Here is a 19,602-nt window from a genome sequence, read left to right on the forward strand (position 1 = left end):
TTTCATTATGATGACAGGGATGGAGAGCTCTGTCACACACATCAGTCCAAACTTTCACATAGAATTAGTTTGAGAGCTGGTGACTGTAAAGGTCACAGCGTACTATTCACATTCATTTTCACACTGTTTCTGTGAGTCATCGTGCCCTGTGGGGACTGAATCCCTTCACTGTAGGAGTCAATGGTTCAAGTCTGTTCTTTGACATGCCATCAATAATTGTGATAAGCCCTTTTTGAAGGTGCATGCCTTTCATTCAGTTTTTTTTTTTTTGTCCTTTTTTACCAGAATAATGTGAATAATTTGTGGTGAAAAATTGCATTTCATTCTTTTTAGTTTTGTTTTTATTTGAGGTACAGGGCCTATTTTCCATGCCTCATTTCAAAATGCATGCCGAATGTGACCTGTAAATAAACCCGACCATAATCAGGGAATTATGGGATGTCACAGCTCTTTACAGATAACACTGCAGTAGTGCTAACCCCACTGTGCACACAGCACTGACTTCTCGTCGCATTAGAGGCTGGCTGATAGCGGCCTCATCAGGTGTGTTTGTTTCTCCTTACTAATCAGAAAATTTGATGAGGCCAGCAACCCACCGCTTTTTTTTTTCCCTCACCTTGCGCAGCAATGGGAATTTCACATTATCAGTGAGGTTTCAGCTTGTCTACCAGGAGACTTTTGCAAGGTCATCACCAGAGCTGCTGTCAACATCCCAGATAATTATATATGGCTTTTAATGCTTACTATCTGTTACTTTGTAATTAAAACAAGGGGGCATGTAGCTCAGACTGGAATTGCTTTTATGCTTCAGTAATTCTATATCAGGATGAGCTGTTTGTGTTATTCAGCAGACTTTGCATATACTGAGTTGTGGTCATGGCACAGCATTACATAGTACGACACCCAAATTAAAAGAGCATAGCAGGAGCATAATTGTCATTTTAAAGTGTCTGTATCATTTTGTTTCCTGTCTAATGTGTCAGCACGATAAAGGTTTAATCCCACGGATCTGTGAAGGCTTGTTCTGGGAGATATCTCACAGGAGCAAGAGCGATGCCGTGATGTTCCACACAGAGGTCAGGTAAAGAACCATCACACTTAACTTTCAAACATGTGCTCAGAAATCATATTTCAGTAGAGAGAAACTTATTTTTTGTCAGTGATGGACCTTCAAGTTTTTTTTCCCTTATTATTTTTATAGCCTCTGACAGTGGACTTGTTTCAGGTTGTCCTGACAGACTTCAGTGTGGCATTGGATACCGCTGACCACAAAATGTTATTAGAGATTAAAACACAGCATTGATAATAAAGAAAATGTGCTCCAATGGTTTAAATCTGTCAGATTGTAATTTGTGCATGTAAATTGGGAGTCTTTAACACATGTAGCTTGGTCATTGTTCCACAGGGTTCTGTGCTGGGACCATTTATATTTACATTATACGTGCGTCATTAAATTGCTTCAGCAGTATCATTAGAAGGCATAGCATATGTTTTCATTGCCATGCAGATGGTACCCAGCTTTCTTTACCCATGAGACCAGATAACAAAAATCAGTTATTAGGGTTAGCTTAATGACATCAAGACCTGGGTTACATTTGAATTTCTTCTAAATTCAGACAAACCCAGTGTTGCAATATTTGGCCATAAAAAGGAATCTTGAGGAATCTTGTAGTCCTTCAATGCAAAAATTAAATATGTTGGACTGCTTTCTGACATTTGTGTAATATCTCTAAGATTAGAAAGATCCTGCCTCAGAGTGATGCTTAAAAAAAACTAGTTCATGCATTTATTACTTCTAGGCTGTACTGCTGTAATTCATTATTAAGTTGTTCCAAAAATTTCCACCAAAAACTTCAGTTAATTCAAAATGCTGCAGTAAGACTACTGGCAGGGACTAGAAAGCACATTTCCTCTATATTAAGTTCTCTTCAGAAGTGAATTTAATATCCTTCCCCTGACATATAAAGTCTGAAATAATGAGGCCCCATCGTATCTTAAAGACCTCATACCATCATATTATCCCAATAGAGCATTCTGCTCTCAGACTGGCTCACTTGCTGTTGTTAAGTTTCTTAAACTGGAATGGGAGGAGGAAGCACCTTAGCTTTCAGGCTCCTCTCCTGCGGAGCCAGATCCCAGTTTGGTTCCGGAGACAGTCACCCTCTCTACTTTTAAGATTAGGTTTAAAACTTTCATTGTTAAAAAGGACTTTTTCCTTCCCACTGTCACAAATTGCTGCTCATAAAGAGTTGTCTGATTGCCGTGGTTTTATTCAGAATACTGTAGGATCTTTACGGTTTAAAGCACCTTGAGATGGCTCTTGTCAATTGGTGCTATATAATTCAGCTTGAGTTGAATTGAAATGAAACTTTATATAAGCATTAATCTCAGAGAGAATTGTCATCCAGTTTGAAGGGAAACATATTTAAAGAGGTGGTTCTGCTTTGCTGGGCAGGTTAATTATCATGCAGAATGTGGAGAACGAAGGATATGAAGCAAAAACGTGTGCAATGCTGTTGTTTCACAAGAGACATGGAGGCCAGTGAATTAAAAAGACTTTGGGCATTAAACAGTTTTATAAAACTACTGGTGTTGCTGGAGAGCATCTGGATACAGACTTTTTCCTGTTGTTTATATGAAACTATGTACTTTGTGCAAAGGTCTACTGTTTTTAGCCGATGGTAACTCAACTCAGAAGTCAGAGTGATGTGCCGTGATGATTCTTATTGAGTTGTTCTTGATTGTAGAATATAAATGAGCCAGCAGTAATAAAGGGTAAAAAACCCATTCCCGTTCATCATTATTCTCACTTTGCTGGAACAGTCACATCATTTAGAAAAATTGAAAGGCCTAAATGTAATGAAACCAGAAAAAGGCACAACGTTTTATTGCTATAACCCTGTAATGTTCAAAATCCCAGATGAAATCTAGTCTCATCACAGTGTGTTTTATGTCCCAGCTGTTCCCCTAAATTATTATGTTAGATTAGATTGCTGCTTTTAAGTCAAACTACTTTGAAATCATTGTTTTGCCATCTGTTTGCATGTGCGCTGCTGGCACATTTGCGTTTAAATTAACTCTGTAATTGGATTTTATTTGATCGCGTTTGCATGTCCGTGTTTTTTTTATTTTTTTTATTTTTTTAGAATATCTTAAAAAGACTCAGGTATAACATTTGACAATTAACACATCTGTACTTGTTCTTTTTTTTTTTTTTTTTATAAGCGAAAGAAGCTGCAGAGCTTGACTTTGTTTTTTTCCCCCCCTCAGAATACATAAAAATAAAACAACATCAACAACAAAATGCTAAGTTTGCTGTCTGAGTTCTCAGCCCTGTGCCGGGAAAAAACATACACGGCTACATGAGCAGGGCATGGTTCCTCCCATTTTATTGCTGCCATGCATGCTTCTCTAAAGCCTAATTGCTTTATGCCCCACATTGTTTGTTTTTGAATCAGACACTAGTCCCATTGCGTCTTGCACAGATGCACCATAACTTTGATTAACCTCCTAGGACCTGGCGTCCACATATGTGGACATCACATTTTTGGTTATTTAGACCAAAATACTCAGTTTTGCTCTACAGGAGCCTGATATCCACTTACGAGGACATTATACTGCTACTGTTCTATCAAAATTTCAAATGAATATCCTCATATGTGGCTCTCATTTTTCTCAGAAACAAAAATTAGGTAAAAAAAATAAATCTGGTAATTCTTTGTTTTGATATTTATCAGGTCCCAATCAGCCCAAATATCAAAGAAATTAAAAATGCATGCTGTGGAAGAGTTCAGGTCTTAGGAGGTTAAAGCACTCTGTCAAACCTGCTTTCCATATTTTTCATTATTTCTTTTGCCAGTACATGCAGAACGCCATAAGAACAACCATTTGGCCTCACTGTGCATCTCTTTTCTTAGAGTTAATAGTAACTTTATTGGTATTTGGCATGCAGATTAACAATGAAAACAGATATTCCATTGCACCTTTGTCACCTTTTTTTTAAAATAAATCATGGTTCCACATTGTATTTTTATCTTTGTACCAGCTATCTTGAGATCTGCAATGAGCGGATGCAGGATCTTCTCAAAAAGAGAGCATCACCTACAGATGATGGGGGCTTGAGCGTGAGGGAGCATCCTAGGCATGGTCCCTATGTAGAGAGTAAGACTGTTTTTATCCTGTATTCTATGTCCATCCTAGTTGTGTTTGCATAAAATCTGATGCAAAAAATATATATAACTCATAGATCTGTCCAAGCATTTAGTACAAAGCTACAGTGAAGTGGAGGGCCTGATCATTCTCGGCAATGCCAAGCGCACCACAGCCAGCAGGGGAGTGAATGACTTCAGCAAGCGCTCCCATGCCATCTTCACCATAATGTTCACTCAGGTGAAACACAGTGCTTGATGTTTGAATTTGGCCAAAGTAAAATGTTTGCTAGAGATCTGTGGGTGTTAACAAAAGCCGTCCCCCAAAACCGCTGAGACTTTTATGAGATAATGAGACCTGATCTGTTGTGGTGTTATTTTTCACAGGCTTTCATTTTCTCTGTTTGTGATATCACTTATACACGGAAGTATATTCTTCTGTGATATTGCCTTTTTTGTTTCCTGGGACAGGTGTGGTGTGATGCAGAACCGTTATACGAGACAGTGAGTAAGATCCACCTGGTAGACCTGGCAGGCAGCGAGAAAGTTGATCCCACACGCACAGTAGGAGGCAGGTTGAAGGAAAGTGCCGACATAAACAAATCTCTGGTCACATTGGGACATGTGATCTCAGCTCTAGGTAAAGGCAGTCAGTCATTTTGCTGTGGAATTACTGTTTGGGACCTATTTACAACCCTAGTTTTTTTCTTAGCTGTCAAATCAAACTCTTTACATAGAAATCTATATGAAAGATGGATGTAGCTGTGCAGCAGAAGGGCTCTTAGACCTATACTTTTTACAATGGCCAGCAGAGGGCGACTCTGCTTATTTTTTTTAAATGAGGTTTGTTGTTGAGATGTTTGTGGGATGCTTCCTTGATCGGTGACCTCAGTAAAGACTTTAGATGGGTTTATGTCTCAGTCTTTACTTTCTAATACTAATATTTGTTTTGCAAATGACAGTCAATTACAGGATAAAAAAAGGATATTAAGCAAGATATGCTTAGACATAACTTCACTGACCAGTGAGGGATATCACATTGGCTGAATTTATCTTTTAAGTAGTCAAGTAATTTAAAACAAAAACAAAACAAAAAAATAAATGACCCTTGAAATTATGGTTGAAATGCATATTCCATTGATAATTAGATGCCTTTTTCTGAAGAATACATATTCAGTAGTGAGCATTTAGTTCTCAGAATTTATATACAACTTGTGGATGAAACATTTTACCTTTCTAGTATTTGACTGAGTACTTTTGTTTTTGATACTCTCAGCTGACCTTGGTGTAGGAGTGTCAACAACAAAACAGATCTTCATTCCTTACAGAGACTCTGTGCTGACATGGCTGCTAAAAGACAGCCTGGGTGGAAACTCTAAGACTACTATGATAGCAAGTATGTATTACTTAATTCTTACCTGTTTTTGATATTGGAAGCATTATTAACCACATAATTCTTTTATTTTCCATCTTCTGTTTTCACACTCCTCATGAACATGTGTCCCTTCTTGATGACCCCCCCTTGGCAGCCATTTCTCCTGCTGATGTGAACTACATGGAGACCCTGAACACTTTGCGTTTTGCCAGTCAAGCTAAAAACATAGTGAACTCTCCCACAGTGAACGATAATGGCAGTATGAAGGTGATGAGGGAACTGCAGTCAGAGGTTACCAAACTCAATCAACTACTAAAAGAAGCCACTCAGGTCCTGCATATGCTCACATTCACAGGAGGCATAAACATCTTATAGTGTTTCTTGTTCAAAGCTTATTTTGTAGGTTGTATTGTTTTCTTGCTGTTACTTTAGGTTGGGCATGAGGTGCCATTATCCTCTGTGGATGTAAAGGAGGAGCTGAATGAGACAAAGGTGAGTCATCCTCTGCAGAATAGAAATGAAAGGCATTTTGAAGTTCCCTTTTGTAAATAATAAACCTGTTATTTCTGCAGTCCCTCCAGGTAGTAGCATTGACCAAGAACAGAAGCAGCACGTGGAGGGAGACACTGAATATTCTGCAGGTACAAAAATGATTCATTCATGCATTTAAATATGAACGTCTGCTTGAGAATCCTCGGGGCCAATTTACCATTGGTTTGTTTGACTCACAAATGCCAGCGGGTTATATTTGACTCTTGGATATGAGCTAGAGGATAATAAGACCGGAGAGAAGTACTTGTTGCCCTGCATTGTTCCATTGAATAGGTTTGTTGTAGTTCTTCCATTTAATCAGATGTACAGACAGCCCAAACCCCTGTACCTGCTTTTCTTTTGCACAGAGTTGGGATAAACACTTTACTCTTAAACTGCTTCACATTTTATTCTAATGTTAAGCACCCTTGCTGCTTGCCTAATTTTCTATGTCCCTCTTTGGAATTATTTGTGTTATAATAAATTATGTTAAGAAAGATATAAAAATGATGAAAGTTTGGAGCAGAAAGATATGTGATTAGAACAGGAGGGCACAGAGTATAGAAAAGGTTTTTAACACTATTAATCAGCAAAGCAGCAAGCTCCCCAAAGCAGTCTTAGTAGGTTTTACTGCTTGCAGTGAGGAGATCCTGCCAGCTGGTGTCACTGCAAGTCTTGTGAATAACTGCTTCACAGGGAGTAGACTCAGTCTAGCATTTAAATAAAATTTTTACATCTATTTGGATGCAAGTGGCATCCAAAAGCGGAGCTCGTATAATGGTTGTAAAGTTGGGTTGCAACAGTGTTTGGGGAGCCTTAAAAAGAGAAACAGAACAGATATGTCTTCTCCCTCAACAAATATGACTTTTCTGAGGCAAAAATGGGGTGGCAGCAGCTTCGAAAGACTCCAAGGTGAAACAAAAAATGGCAGCAATGCCAGCCGAAAATGAAACTTAACTCTGTTCCTCTGCTGAGTTTATGCCCGACCTCCCAAAAAACACCAAATGTCGTTTGTTTGGGTCTCCTTGTGTTCAGCCAAGAAGCGTCTTGCATTATGCATTCAACCGTGAAGCGTGCCAGTCATGAAAAGAATGGCGTGACCTCTTGTCTCTGTCATTATACATGCTATTAATGCGTTCCTTTTAGTGGTTTTTCATGGCGTTAAGCTATTTTGTTGTTTCGGATTTTGAATGATGTCTGAATATGTGTGTGTCAGCCATTAGTAATGCAGCAGCAAAGCAAGAGGTTTACTTTGCTTTTATGAGGACATTGTGTAAGGATTTAAATACCATACACATGAATGTCAGCTATATGTGTACGGTGAATAATTAACATTCTATTCAGATGGTGGTTAGTAGGTGACATTTAGTGGTTTGACAGCCCTTTTATTCCCGGGCATGTATCGGAACTCATTAGCTTCTGTCACGGATCCTAATTAAGAGGGCTTGATTATTGACATATGGTACTTTCATTTCTGTCTGTCCAGCATGTTAATTAGAGTTACTATGGTATAAATCTGTTTGCATATTCGAGCAGTGATAACTTTATGCTCAAAGGCAACATCACCCATCTTTTTTTTTCTTTTTTTTTTAAAAACAGCTGTGCTCATTCATGTAGACACATTGTTTAAAATGCATGATACAATGTGACACCTAGGTGAAAAGGCCAGTGCACTGGTGACCGGTAGGCACATTTGTGTTGGTGAAACTCTAAGTGTTTGATGATTGACTTTATGGATTTGACATTTGTCTTCTTGTGCATTTGCATTCTGCCTGGGTGCAAAATGATAAGTGGGATTCCTGCATGGAATGCTGCAGATATTAGAGGTGGAGTCTGTACTAGGATCAGTACAGAGATGCACCTCAAGTGCAAATGGAAGATGGTCATTTTAAAATTCAGCAAAAGCACCTAAGGGGGAAAAGCTTTAGCTATAAGGTTGAATGCAGATGCAGTATGGCATCAACACGTTTCATATGAGGAAAAAGGGTTGGAAATGGGTTTTATGTACATTACCTGTTCTCTACATCTAGCATATGGTTTTTAATTTAAGAACCATCTTCTCCACATCTCCAAGTTTCATATATTTTGTGTTTAATTCAGTTCCTCCTGTTGCTGAAAGCTTGATGAGAATTTCTGCTCAGGCCTTAAGGAGACAAGTTGACCAAGAGCGGTGTAAACAGAATTTTGAATTCTGTATTCAAAGCAGATTTAGAATGCAAAGTTATTCATCGTCAGCTTCCCAGATTGGTTACAGGGCATGTGGGAAAGAGAAAGTAATTAATATGAGATGGATTCCGGAGCAGCCTCTTACCAGACGGAGGCGGCAAGAGATTGAGAGAACAAAAAAGGCAGGAAGAGGGTAAAGTTAAATGTTTTACTGCAAGGAGGGCGGTGGGGGTGGGGGGGGGAAACCTTAAACAAAATTATAATATACACACACACGCACAGATATTTGTAAGTAGTTCCTACTTCATGAGCAGAATTGCACCCTGCTCCCCCAGCCAACCTTTTGGGTCCCCTTGTAACACAGTGTTGTGGGAGGGACTTCTATTTCAGTAAGATAAAATGAACCACGGCTTTTCTTTGATCGTCGTAGTCTCTGCATTTCCCAGACATGCTACAATCAGCACAACAGCACAACTTAAACCCCGCTCTGAGCCTCGCTCTGTTTAATGTGAATTTTATTTGTAGTGTCAGCAGTTAACACAATGTAATTATTATAGCATTTCACAAGCTGTATAAGCCTTTCTTCACATGTGGGCAAAGCTTGGCACAAAACTGAACTGATTTTCCTTTTTTTTTTTTTTTTTTTTCCTTAATGTACTGAGCATAGTTAAAACAAACAAAGGTGTTCTTAACTGACTCCTGACAAATCAGCTGATGACAGTGCTAGCTCATTGCATTAATGTACACCTGCAAACCACCAGTGTTAATTTTGTCAGCAAACTTTGATTCAGTTTCGATCATAGCCTTTTGTTAAAACGCCTTTTTAGTCGTACTTGAGGCATCTGAATTCTTTTAGTTTATCAGAGATCATTGATTATGAAGTTGATTCAGTTGATTTAAAATATAAAGTGTTTAAGTTTGTTCTGCTTTGACCTGTGAGTGTTGTTCCACAGGGTTTACAGGAAGACTTATTTTCCTTGACATCAAACGCAAAGTGTCCATATGACTTCTCTTCCTCACCAGTGTTAATATTTTGTTGTTTTTGTGAGAAACTTTGAGCATGGGAGTTAGTTGTACAGTTTACAAATAGCGCTGGGGGAACTAACCCGGCCTGCCTTTCTAACACAACTTAATTAGTTCTGATTGGATCTCATTTCTCCAGAATATTTTAATTTCATTTTTGCTGTCAATGACTTCATGATAGTTTTTGTCTCTTAAGGATTAGTTTTTATTTAGTTATCTTTATTTTGAAGTTATCGGAGAACACGCAAGCCACTTTGCAACCTACCTCAACTCCAGGTACTGCAGGATTGTCTCTGACACTTGCTTGCTCCGTTCTGTGCCAGGTCTTGCTGCTGCTCTCCCCACCTTTTGCTTTCCATTTATGCACGTGGAAGGAGGAGAGGGCCATACTGCCAAATATAAATTATGCAGATGGAAATAACAATCTGTTTTTATTACAGCGGTCCTGACTTCACCTCTACACTCTTCTTGCTCTGTCCCTAAAATCAGTTAAACTTGACATATTGGCAAGATAACAGTTAATGTCGCTGCAGTCTCCTTGAATCGGTGAAAGTTCAGCATGTTATGTAAAGCATTGCATGTGACAGCTATTGACTGCATGCATGAATGCATGACCACATGCTGATGGCTAGAAGGCATATCAGGCTAATAAAACAACAGTTGATAACCAGTTGGTTGAAATTCAGCTCTCACATGTAGTATGCTCCCAGATAACAAAGCATATTAAAAATAAATCACTTTTAATGAGGTGCCAGGTCTCTTTGATTCTTATTCAATTCTTAACTAGCATTCATTGCAAACAAAAGGCTTTATGCCATTTGAAAACGTGCCTTTCTTTTACATGTCATTTTAACTTTTAAAAACACTGCAATCTGGGATTCAACCTTTTTAATGTGACAAAGAAATCTAAATGCCATTTATTTTTTTCATAAACTGTTTTGGCAAGTTGCTCCACTTGACAAAGAAGTCGGAAAAGTCGATTGGTTGACTGTGTTTTGAAATGCATATTGTCTAAGTCGGGAACCTGACCTGTCAAAGTGCTGTAAAGTCCATTAAAATTCTACCCAACCACAAATGATGGCTTTTAATGGAATCCTAAATGCTGCCCAAGACTGGCTGCTGGTCCAGGCCACGGTTAATTACAGTATGTTCACCAGCTGTCTGAACAGAGTGTGTCCTTGCGTTACACACAGAGTGACTGGGTGTGGTGAGGAGCAAGTGTGTGAATGTGAGGGGAAAATAAGAGTATCTCATCTGTTCCTGGTGTCTGAGGAAAGTGGACACAGTGCATTAATCTGCCAGGCTGCTCCTCACCTCCTAATGAAGTCTGTGAAAAATCCCTTTTAATTAAGTACAGGGGCTGTGGTCGATGCCTCTCCTTCTTCATTAGAAAAAAAGGATTTCTTCCATCTCTCAACTGCCGATGAGAGAGGTGGTGCTGGTGGTGGACGCGTCTCTCGCTTCACGGTCCAATCTATTCGATAGAGCAGCAGGATGAGGTTGAAAGTTACTTTTCCTAATCCGTGGCAATGTGAGGCAATGGTCCACCAGTTTAACAGGAGGATACTTGTCATAGGGCACTCATACATGGGTAGACTCTGGGTTATTCAAGAGCAACAGCCATTACACTGCAAGGAAAAGGTTAAACGCTTAGAGAGCTGAGTTTCTCTCTTTATTGCTCAGTTCTGTGTCATTTAAACCTACAGTTCATCCGAAGCAAAGTGTTAAATTTCTTGTTTTATAATTTGCAAATGAACCGCTCTGTGTATTTACGCAGTCAGCAGCTTGTCAGGTCTTTTCTTTAACTGAACCATACCTTTTTAGTCAAGTAAAGAATGGAATTATACAAAGTAAAATGAATATCACTGCCTGACAGACACGTATGCAGTATAGCTGTCTGACTAATGCTGCAACATTTCCTCTGCAACAATTGCTGGAGGCAGTGAAGCGGAATATGAAGCAGATCAGACTTTTAAGTGTAGCTTTCCTGAGCTTTAGAAATGGCTTTCGAGGATTAAATCGATATTTCTACCTATTGGATTTCCATAGAGGACACTATCAAATTATTATTTAGCAGAGGTATCCTTAACAGATTTTACAGTAAAGTAAATTCTTATTTTTTGACTTCTGATTTAACTTCTGATTTATCTACAACTACAGAGCAGTAATGATCCATAAGTTAAGTGTGGTGATTTTAATGCTGTTCACTAATTGATTTGTTATTTTATTTATTTTTTATTTATTTATTTTACATTTGTGCCGACTCATGCAATGTTTTATGGTGGGAAAAAAAAAATCTAAAATAAGCACAGGCATTCACTTTAGTGTGACCTTCCATACAACACTGCTTTGGGCAACACTGTAAATTGAAATGAAAGCAGTGGAGGTTTGCCATCTTCAAGTAACGGCAACATACTTTACAAGCTCTATAGTATTTTGATTGCCATGTACCACTAAAGGCAACAGCGTGTGTGTGCGTGTGTGTGTGTGTGTGTGTGTGTTGTGGGTGAGCAGTATTGCGTCTGTCGCACTCGCTGATCACGATGTACAGTTTGACTCTCGCCATGATAATCTAAATGATTTATAGTGTCTCTCTTGCCGGTAGCCAATCTGCTGTTTCATGGTGACACATGGTTGGAATGCTGCAATTCTGCTTGGCCTTCAGGCAAGGAAGAGCAGTCATAAAGAATTCAGCTTTCTGCTGGTTGCCATTAAATGTCTGTCAGCATTTTTATTTTATATTGTATGCCACTCCAGCTACAGGCTATTAAATAAGCTTTTTGTCTTGTGGTATGTTCTCTGTAGGAGGAGACGGTGACTCTGAGGAAGGAGGGGAGTGGAGTGGTGTTGGATTGCTGTTTGCCTCACCTTATCGGTGTTGGTGAAGATCTGCAAAGCACTGGAATCGCCCTCTATTACTTGAAAGTGAATAGTTTATTTGAGCTTCATATTTATGCACTACTCTTGATTTAATTGGAAAGTGTCTCAATTATTTTGTCACACAATAACTTTTTGTGTATTTTTATGATCTTCTAATCTATAGGAAGGCAGAACCATAATTGGCAAAGCATCATGCACCCAAGATATTGGTGAGTTGGGGTTTTAACGACATGCTTCTTACTTCAGATTGGCAGCTGCTTTCTTATACTGACTTTCACAATTGTACTGTAGTGCTCCATGGGCCTGGGCTCCTCAGTGTGCATTGTGTGCTTGAGAACATTGCTGGGACTGTAACCCTGTTCCCTCAGGATGGTGCACTGTGCTTAGTCAATGGCTCTGTGGTCACCGATCCTTGCCAGCTGACTCAGGGTAAGCAGTTCTGTAATATTTAATTTACTCTTGACATTCTTTAATGAACACTGGTGCTGGAAATCTATAAGAAAAAAGATTTCTCTCTCTCTCTCATTCATACATAATCCTTTGGCTTGTGGGAGCCAATACGACTTTCATCCATTTTGAATGCAGTTATATATGATCGCTGCATCACATCTTCAAATGAAATCCACTTTATCTCCCCGGTTCTCCTACTGCCGTGCACTCGGGGCATGAGCGGATTCTGAACACAGCTCTCCATAGGGCAGATGCCATTTCTTTTACTAAACATTTTGAAGGGCGAGAGGCCCCGGACAAAGCTCCAGACAAAGCCCCAGGCCCTCCATTTAATTGGCAGATGGAGTTGATAGGGCCGACAGGTTTGAAGTGGGCCAGAACATTAACCTTTCAAAGGACAGAGGCAAGCCGGGCTGGAACTCTGGCCCCCCTGAGCCGGCACTTCTTGCCAGGGCTGGGAGCTTTCACTGTTTCCTGCTTCCACATCCCCGTTGCTTGGCTTTTGAGAGATAAAAACTTTAAACAGAGCCAGGCAGCACAGGGCCTGGCTATGCTAGTCTCTTTCATAAGCATTTCAATTTATCCAATATCCCCTTCAGAAATGGCTGCATCTGAACCTATTTTCTTGAACAAATGATAGTAATTTTCAGCCCAACAGCAGCTGGATTCCATCACAGGCCGCTCTCTCAGGTACTTTGTCACTCGTCAGAAGTCATTAGTAGAAGCAAGATTAGTAGTCGCTCTGCTGAGAGAGAAGGAAAAGCGGGAGAGACCTCGTGAAAATCTGTGGATATGGCCACATGAACGTGAGTCTGATATATATAAACCCCAATATCACTTCAATTCTATAGCTTTACAAGACTTCTCAAGTTTCCTTGGACCATTTTCTCTGGTAAATTATCGCCCTGGTCTTGTCCACTGCCAATCATGTTGGGGATTGTGTTCCTGATGGCAATTCATTAACTCACCAGACGAAACTGTGTGGGGGATTTTTGTGCTTTCTGTCGAGTTTCTCCGGTGTTCAGTGTAGATATGGGTCACTGCTATCCCACAACAAAGGGAAGATTCTCATGGCAACAGAAAAATTATGCAGACTGTGCCACACCTCCAAAGGTTTCCTGGCAGATTTGTCACCGGCATCTGTCATTGACTGTACCAGTTTTCCCTATGAATCACATCATATTATTTTTCTTTCTTTCTTTATTTTGGACACCAAATAGTAATGAAGTTCATAATGACTAGTTAATTGGTATTTTCCCAATTTCCTTTCAAGGAATAACCCCTTGGGCCCCCTTTTAGGTGCCATCATACAGTTGGGAAAAGGAGCCACACTCTGGTTTAACCAACCGACTGCTTCCCAACTTAGACTGAAATACCAGGTATGGTAAAATACTAAAAACCACCGCATGCAGAAAAGATCCCGAGTCTTCTACTACTAGACTTTTTTCTAAAGTGTAGTGTCTCGGGGGGGGGGAAGGAGTGCCTCAGCTGCATTTTCTGCTGGTAATGTTGTAAAAGCAAGTAAACATCATGCTCTTTGTTGCCATAACTACCTGCTGTAATGCCTGCTACCTCTGACAAATATTACTCATATTGATATCATGTTCAAAATCTACATGAGAAAGTTCCACCACACCACGAGTGGGATCCATATGGCTTTGTTTTGATCAGAATATTAACTATGAGCTTTTCAGTTGGTGTAGGTTTTTGCTTGTTTATATAAAACTCTTTTTTTGTTGGTTTTGAATAATTGGCTCATATCATGGACAATATGTTCCCAACTTTAGAACTTTCTCACGCTAGAAAAGCCTCCTGCTGTTCCTGAAAGGAGGCCAGGTGCAGTGCCTTTCAAAGCTGGCTGCTATTCGTCCTTTTTGCAACAGCTTCCTCTTGGCTTTTAGTATTTTTAAAGAAGCATTGTGTGAAAGCACAAACTCCCTCACACTCTTGGATACTGCAGGCACTGTTTTCTCTGCAGTAATATATCAATGTAAAGCATTCCTGATAAAATCTATTGAAGGCATATTTTTAGTTGGTGATAAAATAAATGTAAGAAGACTTGGATACATTTCATCCAGTATTAAAGTAGAAAAAGTTGACGCTATTAATCAATTAAAAAGTTAACGAGAAGGATGTACTCGACAACTGCAAGTCTGCCACAGCATTTGTTACTGTTCAAATTTATTACGGTTAATTCAACTGTAACTAAAAACTGAAACTGGGTGTGAAAAACATCTCAGTTAATGAAATAAAACCTAAACATTTTAACAATATGGCTTTAAGTCTCATTTATCCAAATGTTGTAAATGCAACATGCAGAATATGCAAGTGCTCAGTTCTTATCCTCACTGTTCTGAACATTTTTAAACTGCATATAGCTACAGTCAGCAAATACTGATGCTAAATTAGTTTAAACTGAATGAAAAATAAATACCAGTAAATTAAAAACAACTCTAACATCAACACTGTGGCAAGAAATAAATTGTCTTTTAAAATGACAGAGCAATCTCTCATTTACTTTTTATTTTCCATATATATTTAGAGCTATGCTGTGAAATGAACAGTGTACAATTAGCATTGAGTCCTTTTGACATTTTTGTCTTTTACATGGTAGCAGGCATTGGGATTTATTTTACGCTGATCAACAGAAAAAACATCTGAAAATGAATCACTATGCTTGAGTTATTTCACTCATGTGGCCATTTGTAGCTAGAAGTTGAACGTGGAGTGAGTCCTGGTGTGTTACAGATTCTTGTTAAAATCCTGTATGGTGCAGCAGCTGCTGAGTAGGTTTCAAAGGTTCATCTATTCAAGATATGACAAAACGACTTTGTCGCAGATTTACTCAAACCACCTCAAAAAGGAAAAGTAAGGTTAGTTATTTAATAAAAATGCAAACACAGTGTTTTACCTTCTCTATGTAAAATAAAGACTATTCTCTGTGAGCCTCCTATATGAGAAACACTAGGGGAGCATGTTAACAAAAGGAGCTCTGAAACCATTAGATGATGCTGAGAGACTGTAATGTTGCTTGGCTGCTCACTACTCCAAAGCTTTATAGCACAGTGAAATCATGTCATGACACTGAGTGGACATTTTCAGACCTAGTCTCCAAGAAGATCATAATGTTGCACTTGGCTACACACAAGTGTTGAAAATGTAACTAAAGCATACACGTATTCCACAACTTCTCTCTCAACGTTTGTGTTTAAATGTCACATTTTTGGTTTTGGACAGTTAAAGAACAGCCGCCCTTAATGTAGTGGAAAGGTGGACGAGGGCTGAGTTTCTCAGGCTGTCCATGGAGCACTTAAGGCACCATACACTAAGCCTCTTTAATATTGAAAACTATATTTGTAGCTTGGTGTTTTCAGCCAAATAAACTGGGGGATGAATAATTTTATAAGTGTGATTGATTATCAACCCTGGTGCTTTGCACTTCGAATGAAATGAGTAGTACAATGTTAATGTTGCTAAAATGATCACACTAAGAAATTGGAACTTTTATTAAAGTATCAGTGCTCAGTAAAGTTACGAGATGAAAAAAAAAAAGAACTTTGTCAGTGAATGGACTGTCAAGCCTGCAACTTTGAGCACCCTGTGCTTTATAGCATTTCATGTTGTAAAATTGATTCACACACCATTTTAGACACAGTTGTACTTCTGGCTTTTGACAGCTCTCTGCTCTTTGCATTATTGAAAGCGGCACGCTATTACAGCCAAGTAAAGCACCGGCATCCAGGCCCCGCTGTGGTTCCAAGGAGACTCTTTAACATTCATTTTTAACATCGATTCTAAATGAGATGGTCTCAAGAGTTTCACTTTCGCTTAGTCTGAATATGTGCTAGCACATCTAGACTGTAGCCTGTATCTGTTGTGTAAAAATATATATTTTAAAGTGTTCTGTCTGAATATTAATACAGTTTTACTAAATATGGAAATTGTGTTGAAGAATGAAATACTTTGCGTACTACCACTTTATTTTAGCCATGTGCGATGGATTCATACGGTATTTTTCTATTACCTGTTTAGACATTTCTGCAAACACTAAAAATGAAGACGCATCAACTAAACCTCTGGTCAAATGCAAATGTAACATAGGCAGCTGTCACTTGTTTCTTATACCGAGGCAGATTTCAGTGCTGTGTCATTCTGTTGTCTGCAGAGTGGATTGCCATCTGTGTTCAGCCCATCTGTGACCGACTCGTCCAACTCTACTGAGAATTTGTCCAAGGCGATGGTGCAAAGTCGATGGTAAGACATATGCAGACATGTGTAATGGCTCTCTGCACTTTGTGAGCCCAGCATAACTGCATTCATTCCACCTCAATCACCGCAACGTGCCTGCTTATTGAGCAGCATTCGTTGGGCACACAGACCAAATCAAAGCCATAAATCATGGCACCATTTCTGTGAGGAGAGGTGGGAACATACAAAAAGCCATTCTGTAGTCCTTATTGCTGAGCCCATGGAAATCGGAGCAGGCAGCTCTCCTACAACCAAGGGCATGTCCGAGAATGGCACCTTGTTCACTAGGTAGTGACCTGCCCAGTGTCCCATTTTCAAAATTACTGCAACACACTTGAAGTTCAGCTCCCCTGAAAATTCCCACAATGCAGTTTAAAAAAAAAAAAAAGAGTGGGGGGGGGGAGGTTACTAATGTTCATTAGTAGTTATGCAGTTTCCCTTGTTTTACTCCATCTGCAGCAGATTCTTCTCTTGTTAGGCCTTTCCCCCCACTTTCCTCTCTGTATCATCAGTAATGAATGATCCTAGTGGTGTTTGATTTATCTATTTTTAAAGTACAGTTAACTTGCTTCTAACCGTTCTGTCTTCTATCACATTTTTGGCATTTATTGGTATTTGATTTGTGAATTTGGTAGAGTAAAGACTGTTTTAATGAGCAGCAGTGATGCAAAATAGCAGCCTCTTTTCTAATTTTGAATAGCTAACCAGGTTTGAGGTTTGACTATATGCCAACAAAAAAAAAAAAGGTACTTGCACTGCAGCCCCCCCCTTTTTTTTTTTTTTTTTTTTTTTTTTTTTTTTTTAAACAATAGCGTACCATGATGTTTATCAGCGTTTGGTAAGGTGAAATCTTCATGCCCTGCCACTCCTTTGAAATTGTGAGTGTTCATTGATGCCAGTGTCTCAGTGTTCAGTGAATTAATGTCCAAAATCTTATTCACCACCTACTAACACACTGAGCGTTTTGAGAGACATCCCTGGTCTCATGATCTGCTAACCCTGATGTTTTACAGCATGTGGAGCTGTCTGACACATAATTTCCTTCACACCGCAGTATCCCCATCCTACTCATGTGATTAATACTGCTTTCAGTCTGACACCTGCTTCCCGATCCACTGGTCTGGTGATGTTTGATTTAGATATGAAAGGGTGAATACACATGTATATGGGTTACTACACGGCTTATGTTGGCGGAATAGTGTCTTCATTATCCTACATCAGAAACTTGGTCTGTTGCTAAAGGGAGAAAGGAAGTCAGTCGTGGTGAGTGGTGGAGATAGATTGTCAGTGTTCACAGCAGATCAGAGAGAGACTGTCGACAGAAGGAAAAACTCATGCAATGCATATGAGGCACATTGCAAAATACACTTTGGTTATTGGGTTCTGCTCTGGGTGTCAATTAACACACATCATAAAATATTAAATGATGTATTCATTGTATTTAACATCTCCTCCTCTCACCTGGCAAAGTGCCCATATGCACTGTTTGAGCATAATGGTTCAGTGAAGGACTTTTTCGCTTTGTATTCAGATATGTGTTCAATCTTTTTTCTACTTATTTGCATAGCAGAATCTCCCTCGCAGCAAGGACAGAATGGATCTCACTTTACTGAGTCATTTTGGAAATGATCCTGAACAATAAATAAGAGCAAATCATTTAAATTCAAATGCTGGCTTTGGAGATCTGTTGGGGTCTGGGAATGACAAAAGCCATCAGTGAAAGGACTGGCAGCTACTAAGGGAGGTGCTCTGTTGCACCAAAAGCAACCTGCCTGTTCAGTGGGGTTGCACACTTTTGAGAGCGCTAATAATTTGGGCAGGAAGAGGCTTAATGCATCACCACAAATCGTTTTGATTTCCTCACCTGGCTTTGCCTCCAAGAATAAGGTAAAATCACCTCTCCAGATGTTGTGACAAATCTGCATAATAACATTTCAAACTCAGTCCTTTCATTGATATCGAATTCCTAATTGAATATGATACAAAATTAGATGACTTTGTAGCCAGTTCAGATGTTTGAAGACTAAAATTACTCGCGGGTTTTTAAAAAACAGCAAAAATGCAAAATCTCTCTTCACTAGCCTTTTCAGGGATTTGGAATAAATATTAGAGGACAATATGAAATGTGCATTTGGAAGGCATGTACACTCTTTCCGATTTCAGATTTGTCTTTAAAAACGGTCTAATTTAATTTTCCCTGTTAATCAATCTACACATGATTCTGCACAATGTCAAAGCAAGAACTGTTCATGTGTTTTTATAATTTAAGAAATACTGAAAATATTTAATTAACAGGGTTATTCAGATCCTTTGGGCTTTGATTCATCCTCCTACCAGCAGTCCTTGAGATGCTTTTACAATTTAGAGTCCATTTGTGCCTGATTGTATTCATCGGACATGAAAGGTTTTTATGAAAGATCTCACATTTGATGGTTTAGGTCTTAAGTTTTAGGGCAAACTGGGATACAAGGTCAAAGTATACACTTAAACCTTGTGTAAAGGCACAGAACAGGCTATAACAAGCTGTAGTATTTATTATTCTCCAGTGGAAGAAGTTTAAAACCACTAGTTTGTCTTGGCCAACCAGGCAAGTGGGGTAATGTGGGACAAATGTGCTTGGTTAGACAAGCAGCTAGGAAGACGGTGGTTACAGTGAATGTTTCAGAGTTTGTGTGGAGACAACTGTCATTGCATCACTTCACCAATCAGTCCTTTATGGTAGAGATGGAGAACTTGGTCCTAACTGAAAGGAACGTAACAGCCTGTTGTGAGGTAAAATAC

The 19,602-nt window shown here is 39.2% G+C and overlaps 1 protein-coding gene across 1 annotated transcript in view; it reads left to right on the top strand.

Moving 5' to 3' along the window:
* Positions 1-19,602, top strand: part of kif16bb (kinesin family member 16Bb) — a 24,305-nt gene that overhangs the window by 1,195 nt on the left and 3,508 nt on the right. Inside the window, exons 5-17 of the mRNA XM_013914967.1 lie at positions 984-1,081; positions 4,046-4,161; positions 4,247-4,389; positions 4,620-4,788; positions 5,425-5,544; positions 5,678-5,853; positions 5,956-6,015; positions 6,096-6,164; positions 12,049-12,168; positions 12,287-12,332; positions 12,415-12,552; positions 13,873-13,952; positions 16,739-16,827. Coding sequence (XP_013770421.1) covers positions 984-1,081; positions 4,046-4,161; positions 4,247-4,389; positions 4,620-4,788; positions 5,425-5,544; positions 5,678-5,853; positions 5,956-6,015; positions 6,096-6,164; positions 12,049-12,168; positions 12,287-12,332; positions 12,415-12,552; positions 13,873-13,952; positions 16,739-16,827 — 1,424 coding nt within the window. The remainder of the gene's footprint in view (positions 1-983; positions 1,082-4,045; positions 4,162-4,246; positions 4,390-4,619; positions 4,789-5,424; positions 5,545-5,677; positions 5,854-5,955; positions 6,016-6,095; positions 6,165-12,048; positions 12,169-12,286; positions 12,333-12,414; positions 12,553-13,872; positions 13,953-16,738; positions 16,828-19,602) is intronic.

Source organism: Pundamilia nyererei, unplaced genomic scaffold (assembly GCF_000239375.1).
Source record: "Pundamilia nyererei isolate P.nyererei 1_Seehausen unplaced genomic scaffold, PunNye1.0 scaffold00241, whole genome shotgun sequence".
Classification (NCBI taxonomy): Eukaryota; Metazoa; Chordata; class Actinopteri; order Cichliformes; family Cichlidae; genus Pundamilia; species Pundamilia nyererei.